We start from the raw sequence: 16,242 nt of genomic DNA, 5'->3' as shown, positions 1-16,242 counted from the left end.
CGTTTGTTTTCTTTTTTTGTGTGTGTGTCTGTGTGTGTTTTAAATTCATCATCCACAAAATAGAATATTATATTGCCCCATAGGTATACGCTTAGAGCATGGGGAGGGGCGGGGGGGGGGAGGTTGACACCGAACAACCCTCCCCATGCACATGCCTGATTACGTACCATTTGTTATTTCTTTCTTTGTATCAGCAAATAAAGTTGCCATTGATGCTGTCAGCAGTGATGTCCAAAAAATGAAGATTCCGGACTCTTCGGGTAAATCCGGAAGAGTCAGCTACGAAGTATACAAGTAAGTTGTCACGTGGTTATACTAAAGGCAACGCCACACGATACGAGTGTTTCGTTGGAACAGTCATGAAAATAAAATTCCATAGCAACCGATTGTCAGTTGACTATTTTCGTATCGTAAGAGGCGCTCGTATTGTGTGGCGTAGCCTTTATTGTTTGTGAAAATTAACGCCAAGTTAATCTCGCGGTGTTATCGAGTGTCTGTCAGTCTGTATAGTATAAATAACGTTCTGCTTATTTTCATATTTGTCGACAATAAATTGCGTATTTTGTTTGTAGGATGGTCAAGTTTGTTTTGTTTTGTTTGACGATTCTACCGGGGAGCACTAATTAATTAATTATTGGATACTGGATGTCAGACATTGGATAATTCTTTGGAGGAAACCCGGAACATTTTCCCATTAGCAGCAAGGGATCTTTTATAAATCACTTTGTTTAGACTAGAGTAGCCTACGTTCCGACAGCCTTTAAGTTCGTTAAACGCTTACAAACTAGGCCATTTGGACTGGTTCCCGAAGCGGTTATTCGGTCAATTCATTACTATTCGGTTAATTCATTACTATTCAGTCAATTCATTACTATTCGGTCAATTCATTACTATTCGGTCAAAATTTTAAAGTCATTACACCTTCAAAAAAAAAAAAAAAATAAAAATAAAAAAAAAAAAAATCATAGGTCAATGGACAAATTTTTTAAATAAATAAATTGAATAGGTGTATTGATCACTGACGGTTTTTCCCCCGTGTCTAGGCAAATCATGAATTACTGGCTACTGAATTACTGAATTACTGGCTACTGAATTACCGAATTACTGGCTACTGGAAGATTCGGAACATTTCCTATTATGTTGCCCTCTATAAAATAGAGTGCGCCAGACCTACTTATCCAGGTTAAATCCTTTAAATTTAAATATCAACACATTAATATACGGCGATCCCAACTTAACACTATAAGAAAATACTATCATCTTCAAAGCACCTGTGGGGACGGATATGCTCAACGTTCGCGAACCCATGATATCATAACTGTTACGACAGTGATTAATGAGTGCATGTCATCACAACTGTATTTCTTCCAATGAGCTCTCTTCTGTGCTAGTTTTTAGTTAAGCAATCTAATTAAAATTAGCTCCACTATTACATGTGGATCTAACAGCAGCCCGTTGGAACTCATGTCCAGTTGACCTTTCATTCGAACAATTAAAACCTTACTTGCAAAATCATGCCAGTGATTTGAAAAGAATTTGAAAACATTCGGGATTATGCCGAGGGTATACGAAATAATTCGGGTGAATTACGTACGAAGTATGCCGGAAACTAATTACAATATAAAATTCCAAGCTAACTTGCGATGAGGACAAAAGTCTAGCCATGCACTCTCGAGTTACCCCCCCCCCCCCCCCCCCACACACACACACCCCTGCGGGGACTCTTACTGAGTTACGGGAAGCTACTTGAGTATCACGTCACGTACACCGGGTCACGGGCTTCCGTGACTTTGATGTACGGCGACGCGATCGTACAGAAGAAGAGGAGATGGAGGAAGAGGAAAAGCGCGCCAGGAACGGCACGGGGGTGGGGGGAAACTGGCGGCTCAACCGCCAGTGGCGGTCCCTTCTGCGACGCCGTCCCCAGCCCAGCCTGAACCGTCGACCACCAAGAGGGAGAGACTCAACACCGCGGTGTGTGAGACGCCCCGTAAAGGCCCTCCATCGCCGACCACTACGTGGCCCAGACAAAACTGGCCGGTATCCCCGGTACTGCCAGTCGTCAAGCCACCGGCCCGATCAGCCGCCGTTGGAAAGAGAAAGGCCGTTGCTCAGCCGAGCGACCAACCTGACAAGGCCCGGCCTCCTCCAACACCCGCACCATCCCCCTCCGACTCGGAAGCCGTCTGGAAAGTATGGATCGGGAAAATCAGGTCCGGCTTCGTGCAAGGGGACACCTCGGATCCGGTGTAACGTGGTATTTTGACTCCCGTAGAATACTGACTCAGCGCCGAGAAGGAGTCTACCGACAAGCGGTCATATTTAGAGAGATGGAAAGCCACACCATCCACAGGATCGTCAAGGCCCTTTTCGGCAACGACTACCGGAGTGTCATAACCATCCTCGCCGACCAGAGATGGAAGCACTTCATCCCCGCCTTTGCCGGTTCTTCGCTCATCGGTTCGCCGTAGGCCAACCTCCAACGGCCTTAACGAGGCCACTCACGTGGACATATAGATCGGACTTTAAACATTTAGACCTTCGTTCAAAATTTTATGTCGAAATTACTTTTTTTTTAAAAATATTATTAAATAGTCCGAAACTCTCTTCTTTCTCTTATTTATTATTGGACTGTTCTTCTAAAATGCTTCAAATTATATAAATATTCGGCCGAGCAGTCAATTCCTTTTATTTTTGGCTTGTAATTTTTTTTTTTTTTTTTTTAAATTCTATTAACGTTTTACTAATTGCTATTTTCAAAATTCTGCCCATTTTGAACACTACCCCCCCCCCCCCCCCCCCACACACACACACACACAGACACACACACATCCCGAGTCAGGCCACCGATCTTATCGGAGGTCGGACTCGGGATGGGCGTGGTATATGGGTACGTTAAACTAGTTATCATCATCATCATCATCAAGACGGAAAAAATAAACCGTGTTGGTATATCCATAAAATCTGTTTATACTAGTATACAATCCAAAGTTTATTATTGCACTTTTCCCCCTGTTTTTTCAATGTTCAAATAGACCAACAAGTTCGCCTTTTTGCATAAATAGTCTCGCCCGATATTTTTAGAATTTGTATGCTCCCGAATAACGCTATAAAAGGCGAAGTGTAATTGATCGATATTTAAATTGTTATTTATAGATGAAATGTCACCTGGACATGGGAGTCCACGCAATGCTGTTAGATCTACTGGCTAGACCCAGTAGAGCTAATTTTAATCAGATTGTTAGTTAGGAAACTAGTCTGGGAGTGGCGGTCCTTTTTTGGGTGTAAGGGATTTAAATATCCAGTAAAGGATCTCCTTGGGAGTGGCTGTCCTCCTATAGACGAGGCACTAGATAGAAATTCATAGAATCAACCATTATCTTTCCAATGCCAATTCAACTCTGCATTGTGCAAAGATTACGGTTTTGTCATTGAGATTGAAAACCATTCAAAACATCTGTACTGAACATAATGCGCGCGATGGAAGAGGAAGGTGTGGCGCAGTGATTGATTCGAGCGTTCACGTGAAACGTTATTGTATGTAGGATCCATCCCAAGATGGTCTATGGACAAAACTGATTTCCCTTTCTAACCGGTGTCTCGTGAGGGGCGACACGTAGCCCAGTGGTAAAGCGGTCGCTTGAAGCGCTGTCGGTCTAGGATCGATCCCCGTCGGTGGGGCCATTGGGCTATTTCTCGTTCCAGGTAGTGCACCACGACTGGTATGTGGTATGTGCTATCCTGTCTGTAGGATGGTGCATATAAAAAAATCCCTTGTTACTAATGGAAAAATGTAGCGGGTTTCCTCTCTAAGACTATATGTCAAAATTAACAAATGTTTGACATCCAATAACCGATGATTAATAAATCAGTGTGCTCTAGTGGTGTCAGGGGCGGGACGTAGCCCAATGGTACAGCGCTCGATCGATGCGCGGTCGGTGTGAGATCGATCCCCGTCGGTGGCCCCATTGCGCTATTTCTCGTTCCGGCCAGTGCACCACGACTGGTATATCAAAGACCGTGGTATGTACTACCCTGTCTGTGGGATGGTGCATATAAAAGATCCCTTGCTGCTAATCGAAAAGAGTAGCCCATGAAGTGGCAACAGCGGGTTTCCTCTCTTAATATCTGTATGGTCCTTAACCATATGTCTGACGTCATATAACCGTAAATAAAATGTGTTGAGTGCGTCGTTAAATAAAACATTTCTTTCTTTCTTTCTAATGGTGTCGTTTGACAAAACAAACTTTAACCGGTGTCCCGTGGTATGTGCTGTCCTGTATGCGGGCAGGTATATATATATATATATATATATATATATATAGTGATTTCCCTAGAAATTTGGCAAGGCATGGTAGACCAAACACTTTTGGGGCATTTTTACAATTTTCAGGGCACTTGTTTTTCATTTAAAATACACAAAAATTAATTGAAATAAACATTAATGTAATTTATGTGCTTGCTTTAATATATATAAACACTGTAGCTTGTTGTTAATGGTAAAACCTCGTAGTTACCATGTTGTATGTTAGGCGCACAACACCCGTTCATTAAAAATTGCAATGCTAGTAAAGACACATTCCTTTCTTTTTGTTCGTTCGTTGATATACATGTATACATATGTTTGTATATATATATATACTACTCAAAAGAATTTAAGGGTCAGACGATATTTTCGACATTATTTTCTGAATGTCAATTATATTAGCTAGACCATAATGTCACGCATGGTATTGTTCCATTTGGACGAAAGTGGGTCTAAGCAACCCATAAATGAATTAAAATCCACTGTCATTGACACTGTCGACTAGTTCTAATGGCGAAAACATGCTTACATTTGCACGTAAATTAGGGCGAAAGCGAAAGGTCTGCTAAGTGCCCATAACTTGCTTTTTCACAAAGCGCTTCATTTGCACGCTTTGCACGTGTATTCCATGTTCCCAATGCTGAATTTCCGTATAATTGGAGCTTGCGTTCGTGTACGGTGCACACTCCAAATTCGACAATGGTACGACATCAACTGACTATCGAAGATCGAGGAAGACCTATTGCTTGGCTTCAGGATGGCAATACGCAAAGAAATGTTGCTCTGAGACTTGGTGTCAGTCAGAGTGTCGTTGGCTGACTGTGGCAACGGTACAAAGCAACGAATTCAGTTCGAAATCGTCCACGTTCGGGAAGACCCCGAAGCACTACAAATAGAGAGGACCGCTACATCACCAATATGGCTCTACGTCAACGCACAACCACTGCACGCCGATTACGTGACAATCTGCGGACTGCGACTGGAACTCGAGTGTTTGATCAAACCATACGCAATCGTCTGAGAGCCAATAATCTACGCTGCCGTCGCCAGGCTGTTCGACCACCACTCCTACCACGTCACAGAACGGCCAGACGTCACTGGTGCACACTTCATCTGCGGTGGCAACGTGTTCAGTGGGGTCGAGTGATGTTCACTGATGAGTCCAGGTTTAGTCTCCAGTTCAACGACGGTCGGGTTCGTGTCTACAGACGTCCTGGGGAGCGCTTCGCTGACGTTAACGTTAGACAACGTCACCGGTTCGGTGGTGGCAGCGTCATGGTGTGGGGCGGCATCTCTATCCACCACAGGACCCCCCTCTATGTGGTGGATGGCAATCTGAATGGAATCCGCTATCTGAATGAGATTATCCGGCCGTTGGTTCTCCCAGGCCTTCAGCAGATTGGCGGCGGGGCAGTTCTGCAGGATGACAATGCCAGACCCCACCGCGCCAGGGTGGTAACGGACTTTCTCAGACAACAAGGTATCGCTAGGATGGATTGGCCAGCATATTCGCCTGACTTGGCCCCAATAGAGTACGCCTGGGACGAATTAGGCAGGAGAGTTCGGGATAACCATGCCCCTCCGGCCAACCTTCATGATCTGGGTCAACTTCTTATGGCAGAGTGGCAGGCCATTCCCCAAGAGTTCTTCAGACGTCTGATCAACAGCATGAGGCAACGATGTGTCGAGTGTATTCGCGCCAGGGGTGGATTCACACACTATTAAACAAATGTTCTAATGTGTACAATCCATGTTTGACAACCTTCAACTTTGACAGCATGTCATGTGACTTTCTTGTACACAGTGACGTTTATTTGTGTGTTTTTTGTAAATATGGAACAATAAATTAAATTTTTGGTGTAGTTTACATCATCAATCTAATACACTCTGAAACTTATTTGGTTATAAATTTTTGACCCTTAAATTCTTTTGAGTAGTATATATATATTACGTAATCCGTATATTCTTCTCCATCACAGCATAGTCATCACAAGCTTTACCAAACCGAGCAGTAAACTGGTTCTTCATCCTAATAAAGGCTTGGGATGGAGCGCAACAGGACTGGGTATCGGTCTGTCGGGAACCATTCACTACAAATACAAACAAGGCTGGTATGCACAACTCCTTTACGTTTATTACTATATGTAGGGCATTTATTTTCCAGTAATGTCGCTTAAAATTATTTATTGCTTAATAAAATATGGGATGGTCCAAGTCTCCCCCCCCCCCCCCCCCCCCCCCCCCCCCCCCCCAAGTTTTGAATATATTTATCCATGCCTGTGTTATTAGTATTTGGGGATGGAAGAGTTCGATAAAAAGAAGTCATCATCGAAATTGTTTGTAAGTCGTAATTATAAAAGGAAATACGGTACCGTAGTAGTTATTTAGTATGTTATTTATGCAGGCACAGTGGAGCAGGAGGCTGGGGGAGGGTTCTAGTCCCCACCATTTAAAAAAAAAAATGAATCAAACATATTATTGGTAGTAAATCTTAAGGCAGAGATGAATTTTACTTGTAGAATGCTGGAAATTGCATTTCAGGACATCTAGTTTTCGAAATTTTACGGGGGACCATACCCCCCCGAACCCCTTAAAAACTTTGTTTGCGCCCTGGATCTCAGTCAGCACCCCACCCCTCCACAATGTCTACTTGCTTCCGCCGTGCCTATTATGGTGTAATCGTAATTAACATGTTGTATTCACACGTATTTTGCACTGTGCTCATAAATAACGTCTACATTCTCAAGAATGAAATATTTAATTACGGTGACATCATATATGTAGTTTATTAAACGCAAACAATAACAGACGTACGACTCAACCGGGAGTTTGGATGGTATTAGGTCACTATTTCATTTTATTCAGCTGTAAACCTTATAGACATTTAAGCACATTTTACATAATGAAAATCAAGCAAACGTGATAGGAAGTTCCGACCATCAAATTCATTCAAGCAAACATCCCCCCCCCCCCCACCCATACACACACACACACACTCCGTCTCTCTCAACGTCTGTCTGTCTCTCGCTCTTTCTTTCTTTCTGTTTGTCTCTCTGTCTCTCTCTCTCGCTATGTCTGTCTGTCTGTCTCCTCTCGCTATGTCTCTCTGTCTCTGTCTGTCTGTCTGTCTGTCTCTCTCTCTCTCTCTGAACAATAATCCAACGATCCTTGTATAGAAATGAAGGTACTGAGCACGGATATTAGAATGTTTTGTTTCTGTTTCCACAAGGATTAAAATCTCCGACCACATAAGATTCACAGCGTCTGTCAGCGGTGTCAGTTTCAGTCTCACTATTGGCTTCAGTAAGTATCTTTCACTTCTCCAGTCTATAATAGATAATCTCGTTCTAGCCAGTGCACTACGACTGGTATATCAAGGCCGTGGTATATGCTATCCTGTCTGTGGAATGGTGCATATAAAATATCCCTTACTACTAATGGACAAATATACGGGGTTTCCTCTCTAAGACTATATGTCAAAATTACCAATGTTTTTATATTCAATAGCCGATGATTAATAAATCAATGTGCTCTAATGGTGTCGTTAAACAAAACAAACTTTAAAGAATAGATAATCAGTCTTATTTAAAGTGATAGACCCTAATTTATAAACACTAAGACGTATTTTTTATTATTGGAGAAGTTTTTGACAATTTAAATGAGAAGTTACTTACAATTTCTTGTTTTGAATATCCATTTTTGTACATCAGATTACTTTATGCATTGTTTGGAATATCTACTTCCGTACATCTGATGTCTTTCTAGCCATCCTTGTGTTGGTAGTACCCCGAAATATATATATATATTTTTGTAATTCTAAAAAGGCACGTACCTCTGAAAAGTAACGGTTATAGAGCCAAGCTTTAGTCTAGTTTTAAAGGGTATTTTTCCGTTTCAACGTCACAGACTCTCGTTCCACTCTATGGAAGCAGCGGGGTTACCTTCTGACTTCTTGTCATCATATTAAAAGGAGTGTCTCGAGTTTGCCGCCATTGTTGATGTTTCCAAGTAACAGAACCCTTTTAACCACTAAAATCACATGTTAAATACACTTTTGTCTTTAAAATATGTATTTAATGTGTTCCTGATCATCCTAATGTTTGTAGTAGCTAAAACGTCAGTTATTTCATAATGTATATAGACATACTTTTTTGTACGTACAAAATTATTGGGAGGTAAATTTAAATTTGAACTATTTACAAACATTAGGACGACCAGAAACACATTGAATATACAGACACTAATATTCTGAACAAGAAAATGTGTTTAATGTGTAATTATATGTGTTCAAAAGGCTCTACTAGTCGAGAAAATGTTACAGCAGTAGCAAACTCACAGCAGTTTCTTTAATATGTGTAGAGGGCGAGACGTAGCCTGTGTAAAGCGCTCGCTTGATGCGCGGTCGGTTTGGGATCGATCCCCGTCGGTGGCCCCATTGCGCTATTTCTCGTTCCAGCCAGTGCATCACAAAGGCCGTGGTATGTACTACCCTGTCTGTGGGATGGTGCATATAAAAGATCCCTTGCTGGTAATCGAAAAGACTAGCCCATGAAGTGGCGACAGCTGGATTCCTCCCTCAATATCTGTGTGATCCCACGCCATATAACCGTAAATAAAATGTGCTGAGTGCGGCGTTAAATAAACAATTTCCTTCCTTCGTCTTAATATTTGTAAATGACAGACGAGCCCAAATAACAGTAGTGCTCGTATCCATCTGTAATTTAAGCATGCTGCCGAGGACACGCAACTCGCCAGTTTAATGCGTTACTGAGAGAGGAAACCAGTAAACACCAGTCTTCTCTTTCCGATTAGCTAATAAATGGAATAAATAATGCTTTTCCATATGACCGTGTATATATATATATGTACTCTGTCAAAAAAGAAACACATAGGCGAAATATTCATGGAATTATCTCTTTAATACAAAGTGGCATAATTTCGTTATGTATGATCGTATCACAGTCAAATTTGACATGAGCATGTGACAATGTTCTTGCTATGGAATGACGGCAGTGGAGGCGTTTTCGTCAGCACCACCAGCAGCAGCAATCACTGCGCGACATCTCTTTGGCATAGACTGAATGAGTCTGAATCCGGGCACGTGGAATCCTAGCCCATTCTTCCTGCAGTGCATGTAACAGTTGTGGAAGCGTCTGAGGCTCCGGGTCACGCTGGCGTACAGGTCTGTCCAGTTCGTCCCACACATGTTCAATGGGGTTAAGATCTGACGATCTTGCTGGCCATGACAGCACATTAATGTTCTCATTCTGTAGGAAATCCATTGTTATACGTGCCGTATGCGGCCTAGCATTGTCCTGCTGAAAGAGTTATCTCTGTCGATCCAAAATGGGAAGCATGTGACGGCGAAGAATTTCATCCCGGTAGCGTACAGCTGTCAGGTTGCCTTGTACGAACACAAATTCACTTCTGCTGGTGTATGAGATGGCTCCCCACATCATGACACTCCCTCCACGGAATCCATCAACTTGGGCGACACAGTTGTTGGCAAAACGTTCATTGCGGCGTCTGTAAACACGTTGTCATCCAGCCCGTCGCTGTACAAGGAAACGTGAATCGTCGCTGAACCATACTCGCCGCCAGTTTCCCAAGTTCCGCCCCTCAGGACGGGGCCAACATACGGTCTCCTAGACCGTAAATCAGCTTCTCGAAGTCGTTTCCGAATGGTTTGTGCAGACACCCTTCTCAAACCAGGTATGCGTCCAGCAGTGTTCGTTGCTGTGGCAGTTCGGTGACGCAAGTGCAGAACCCTGATGTAGCGATCTTGTGCTGCAGTTGTTATGCGAGGTCTTCCACTTCTGGACCGGTCTTCAGCTGATTGAAACTGCTGGTACCCGTCCCAGAGACGTGAAATGGTGCTCTGATGGACGTTCATGTCGCGTGCGACTGCTGACTGCGATTCACCTAACTGGAGGCGGCCTATTGCAGTGTTTCGATTCGGCAGGTTTAGTCTTAGCATCTTGTAACTCGTCTACGTCGAAATGGAAATGAGACATCATTGCAGCTTTAAATACCCATCACTACCCCAATCGTTTCCCCGAGTTTCACGTGCATTCGCCAAAATCTGACAATTTCACGCCGATTTCCTGCAATTGTCGCACAACGTGCCACAACGTGCTTAAATATGTTTTAGGGTGCATTTGGGTACGCTGTCCCATTCCAGGATCATTAACAAACATGGTCATTCAACAACATTGTACAAAAACCCCGATATTTTGTCAAATCATACACTTTTCTTCTTTCCCTATTACCTGTCTTTCGTTTTTGACAGAGTATATATATCAAAGGCCGTGGTATGAGTATATATATATATATATATATATATATATATATATATATCAGTCGTGGTTCATTTGTTGGAATAGGAACAAATAAAAATCGAGTCTACTGAATGGGTAACATATTTAATTACTGTTATTTCTTTGTCACAAGCTACGTTTTTTGTTTTTCCTGAGCAATCTACTCAATTCTTTGCCACAGCCAAGGATGTGACTGGGAGACCCGCTATTTCCGGTTCCGGTTGTACAAGTTCTATCGGGAACGTGAACATCAAGTTCCATGGTGGCGCTGCGTGGCTGTATAACTTATTCCGAGGGATGATAGCAAACAAGATCAAGGACGCACTGCAGTCTAAGGTCAGAGGTCAAAGATAAATTTACATAAAGTTTATTTTTTAGAAGTAGGCCTACGCCCAATTTGTATGTCACAAAAAAGAAGACATTTATTATTATGTTTATTGTTATAAGTTTATTTACATCACTGAACATTGAATTACTTAAATATTATCGTTATTTTGAACAAATGTACAAGGGTACCAATACTTCATTTACTTTTAATTAAAAAAAACCCCAGCTAAATAATATTTGTATACATACATTATTTTGGGGGCAGGACATCGCTTGATTCCCATCGGTGGGCCCATCGGGCTATATCTCGCCAGCCAGTACACCACGACAGGTACACCAAAGGCCGTGGTATGTGCTACTCTGTCTATATGATGGCGCATATAAACAATCCCTTGCTACTAATGAAAAACGACCTAGTCTCGGTATACTAAGTTCAAAATTATACGTAGCTCCCCTTTTATATTTCGGTGAACCGTTCCAAAATGCGCCAAATTTCCTTCATAGAAACTATTTTGACTTAATCCCACGGGACAAAGCACTAAAACTACCCCCGCCCGCTACCAACAAGAAACAGAGAAAACACAACAGCAAAGAAACAAAAACGAGAACCCTACTGAATATGCAATTGTATAAAAAGTATGGGGTCTATAAATTTTTATATTACACACCCAGTACAATATGGATATTTGCCGCCTTCATTGAAGCGTTTAGGCCCACAGGTCAAAACAAATGCGACGCTCATGGCACAAGTTTCGAATCTGATGCACCGTTATTGACATCATCGTACGCGGAGGGTGAGGTTATGATCATATTCATCAGTGTAGGTATTCATTATTATTATTTATTTATTTTTAATCAGTTAAAAAAAAAAAAAAAAAAAAAAAAAAAAAAAAATGTTCTTTTTTTTTCAACAGTTTTGTGGCATCGTCTTAAACGCAGTGAAAAAGAATGCCGAAAAAAGTATGCAGAAAATTCCAGGTAAATTTCTAACTATTATATAAATATTATATAACTGGATGGTTAGAGATACATATCATTTAGCATGGTCAACTTTAAAACATTATTAGAAAGCATAATAGATCCTCGTAATAGCACCCAGTAGATGATTTAATATGAGTATTTATATTTTGTGTGTAGGTATTTTATGAAGTTTTCAGCGTTTTTTTTTTTTCGCATGTAGTAGCTCAAAGTGCTAAAACATAATATATTAGGAAATAAATGAAATTATAGCTACTACAACATAAGGATTTGACGTGGTTAACGTTCATGTTTATTATTTTACAGTCACGGTCACTGTAGCCAAGAAATTTCTGCTGGACTACAGGTTGGTGTCAAACCCGCTGTTTACGTCAGCGTACATGGAAACAGACCATAAGGTACCTGTTTGCCCTGCCCTCTCTATTTCTCTGTCTCGGTACGATTTTGTTTTCCTAGTAATCCAGTTTGGAATTACCGTACGTAAAGAGAAAAGTATTTTTTTAAAAATAAATAACAAAAATATTATTACATTTTTTTTGTGCTATTTTATAAAACATTTTTTTCAATATATTTTCCGGGGGTAAATATCTCATAAACTTCGCCCCCCCCCCACACACACACACACACACCACCACCACCACCACCACCTACGTTCCTGCACACGCGTCTGTTCATGGAGTTTTAAAACCACCCACAAAAAACACGTCAAGTTTGGGGCCATGATTATGAGTAACTCGGGTTACAAAGATATTTAATTGATATTTTTCCTCTCAATATATTTGTGTGTTGTTTCTGGTTTTTGGTCTGGGTTTTTTTTACACCCAAAGTGAGATCTTCTGGAAGGAAAATATAAAGGATACACCCTGACATAACTTCCGAAAAGGGTGTGGGTAGAATGATTAGTTCTTATAGCCCATCCAACCCCAACCCCCCCCCCCCCCAAAAAAAAAAAAAAAAAAAAAAAAGAAGAAGAAAAAAGAGCAACTAAACAATCCAAAAACAAACAAAAACACACGTTTTGGTCATTTAATTATTAAAAAAATTATTTGTTTGTTTGTACATCTAGGGTGAGATCTACTGGAAGGGAGAGAAGAAGGAAGCACCCTTTCTCCCACGACCCTTTCAGACGAACCCCAACAGTACCCGGATGCTGTACCTGTGGGTGTCGGACTACATGGCGAACACCCTCACCTACAATGGATTCCGCCACGGTTACCTCGTGTACAACTTGACGGCCAAAGACGTAAGGACTCGTTCATTTTATATGGGGGTTAGAGGAGAGGGAACGCAAGAAGAGTTAAAAAGTAAAATATTATTTTGTTTAACGACGCCAGTAGAGCACACTGTTTGATTTATTAATCATCGGCTATTGGATGTCAAACAATTGTAATTTTGAATCGTAGTTTCCAGAGGAAACCCACTACATTTTTCCATTAGCAGCAAGGGATCTTTTATATGCATCATCCTACAGACATGACAGCACATACCACGGCCTTTGAAATACCAGTTGCAGAGCACTGGTTTGGACGGGAAAAAAACATTAAGAGAATGGGTCCACCGAGAAGGTTCAATCCTGCGACCATAAGAGTGAGAAAGGCGTAAAAGGAAAACCATGTTCGGTGATGGGTAAGAAGGCAGACAGTAACGGTTTTGTTGTTATACAGGAACAGAGTCTCTGATGCTTAGGGAGATAGTGAGATATGCGCAAATTGCATTTGTCCGTATGCGTATACGTACACGTAATTTGCAATGCGGAATCCGTAGCAGTCACTTTCTATTCAAATAGGTGGATTAGATTCCAAGTATGCACCTCTGTACCCTGTGTGTATTGATACATTATTAATTACGTATACGCACACAGCTTGCTTACAAAAGGGAACCGATGAATTGATTAGCGAATAACATTAAAACTCATATAAATCATATTATTAAGTTTAAATCAATGCTTAAATAGTGAATTTGTACTTTGGTCATGCCAGTTCTATGGTCTTCTTCACCTGTGTATTCTTTGGGGCTGGACGTATTCCAGTAAAGCACTCGTTTGAAGTGCGGTCGGTCTAGGATTTCTCGTTCCAGCCAGTGCACCACGACTGATATATCAAAGGCTGTAGTATGTGCTGTGCTGTCTGTGAGATGATTCATATAAAATATCCCTTGCTACCAATGGAACAATATAGCGGGTTTCCTCTCTAAAACTATATGTCAAAATTACCAAATGTTGGACGTCAAATAGCCAGTGATTAATAAATCAATGTGCTCTAGTGGTGTCGTTAAACAAAACCAACTTTAACTTTTGTTTATGTTTTGTGTATTGCAGCTACCACCAAAAGATCGCTCTGTGTTGAACACAACGTGCAAGTTCAAATGTATCGGCTTTCTGATTCCACAGGTAAATTAACATTTGAAATTTGCAATACTAGATGCATTAGGAAGACATTTTAATAAATACTAGATAATGAAAGACAAACTTTATTCTCGATCATATCAGATTCTAGGGCGAATCTAAGGTTTCCGAAGGGGGAGGACAAACATTCTAAAAAACAAAAGGACCTTTTGAATTGATAGGATCTACCGAATCGGTGAAAGCTATTTAAGCTCTAAGTTTAAAGGAAAAGTGGAAAAATATAGTTTTTAATGAAAGTGAACTATATAAAATGGGGACCTATTATCCTAACGTACCACATTCATTTAACACTGGGTGAGAAAACCAGTTTAGCTTGTGACCGCGAGCGCACGATCTCCTGAATGTGACTGTTTTCTGCAGATTGGCAAGAAGTATCCTAAGACCCAGGTCAAACTGAACCTGAAGGCCACGAAGGCGCCTGTGACACAGATCGGTAAAAACACCATCTCCATCAACTTCGCAGGCGACATTGACCTGTACGCGATCAAACCACGTGGGAACGACGCCTACCTGCTCACCATTAACACGGTTTGTGTTAAGATTTAGTCTGGACTGTTGCGTAATTTTCTCATGTTTTTGCTACATTTTGTAAAATCTATTTTTTTTATTAGCTTCTTTGCATAAGTTACATAAATAAATCTATTGTTGGCATTTCCCCCATCATAATATTGGCGGCCATCTTGAATTCAGAATGGCGGCCATTGTAATACCACTATAGGTAGTACAATACCAAATAACTTCCGGCTGGGTCAAAGTTCGAGGTGCACCGAACTTTTGATAGAGAAGTGAACACCACAAGTCCTGTGATTGGTTATAAATGTGAGTGTGTTGGTTGTAAAAAATAATAGTTTCATCTGGGTAAAATAAATGTGCAATTTTATTTCATCTAGTACCAATGTGTCAAGTAGCCTTGTGCTTGAAACATGTATGGAGTACCTGTAAAAAAAAGTACTCAAATTTTGTGCGAAACTAGGGTAGTCATAGACGCTACCCGTTATCTCAGAAACGAGCAGCTTGACCCCCATTTTTTTCTGATTCACTTTAAGTGTAAGGGGTGGTAGTATTTATATCCGTGGCGTTTATGTCGGTTGATACGTTGCAGGTAGGAGTTTTAGCCGTATATGTTACTATTGTCGTCTATGGGATTTGATTTGGTAGTGTACACCCTCTAGGGTCATATCTAATTATCTGGTAACCTGATAGAGGATTGAGAATGGGGTTAAGACATAACTATGTAATTAAAAAATATATATATTATTATGTTTTTTATTTCGTACAATACACAAAAACCGGGTTCAACAAATGTGAACATCTTATCCACATAAGACTTATTTACGACACTTCCATTTACCATTATGTACGTCACAGAGTAGTCAGTTTCTACATGACTCTTAATTTAACTATTTGTTTTAGACTATGTCCGTCACTGCCTCTGTTAACATAAAAGGACAGCTGGTCACAGGCAAAGTTAACCAGTTCAGGTAAAGATACTTTTGTTATTGTAGTTAGCCATATTTCAGATTATATCGTGGAACCTTCTGTAAAGAACAATCGTCAAATGTATTTACATAACACTTCAGATTTATACCTTCTGCACACACAGTTTTATACTTTATCGTATATTTAAAGGCCATGTGATGCAGATGCAAAAACCATATTTGTATACCATGCTGTTCTCATAGGTAGCCCGAGTACTACAATTATAACTGTCTAGCTCTTGAAAGGTAGATTACTCGGGTTAGTATCATAGATAGACCCAGTACTTATTACAATTATAACTGTCCGAGTGTCCGTCTAGCCCTTGAAAGGTAGATTACTCGGGTTAGTCTCATAGGTAGTCTTAAGTTTCAGTATACATTCTTCCAGATTACAGGTAGTACTAAACTAAATAACTTCCGGCTGGGTCAAAG

General features: G+C 40.9%; 1 protein-coding gene across 1 annotated transcript in view; it reads left to right on the top strand.

Moving 5' to 3' along the window:
- The window catches only part of LOC121388412, a 57,634-nt gene that overhangs the window by 1,658 nt on the left and 39,734 nt on the right, over nt 1–16,242 (top strand). Inside the window, exons 2-11 of the mRNA XM_041519720.1 lie at nt 195–294; nt 6,286–6,417; nt 7,536–7,609; nt 10,805–10,959; nt 11,865–11,928; nt 12,235–12,326; nt 12,995–13,171; nt 14,246–14,317; nt 14,693–14,860; nt 15,746–15,813. Of these exons, the coding sequence (XP_041375654.1) occupies nt 195–294; nt 6,286–6,417; nt 7,536–7,609; nt 10,805–10,959; nt 11,865–11,928; nt 12,235–12,326; nt 12,995–13,171; nt 14,246–14,317; nt 14,693–14,860; nt 15,746–15,813 (1,102 nt within the window). The remainder of the gene's footprint in view (nt 1–194; nt 295–6,285; nt 6,418–7,535; nt 7,610–10,804; nt 10,960–11,864; nt 11,929–12,234; nt 12,327–12,994; nt 13,172–14,245; nt 14,318–14,692; nt 14,861–15,745; nt 15,814–16,242) is intronic.

The sequence above is a fragment of the Gigantopelta aegis genome, chromosome 14 (assembly GCF_016097555.1).
Source record: "Gigantopelta aegis isolate Gae_Host chromosome 14, Gae_host_genome, whole genome shotgun sequence".
Lineage (NCBI taxonomy): Eukaryota > Metazoa > Mollusca > Gastropoda > Neomphalida > Peltospiridae > Gigantopelta > Gigantopelta aegis.
This window is presented reverse-complemented; position numbering and strand designations above follow the sequence as displayed.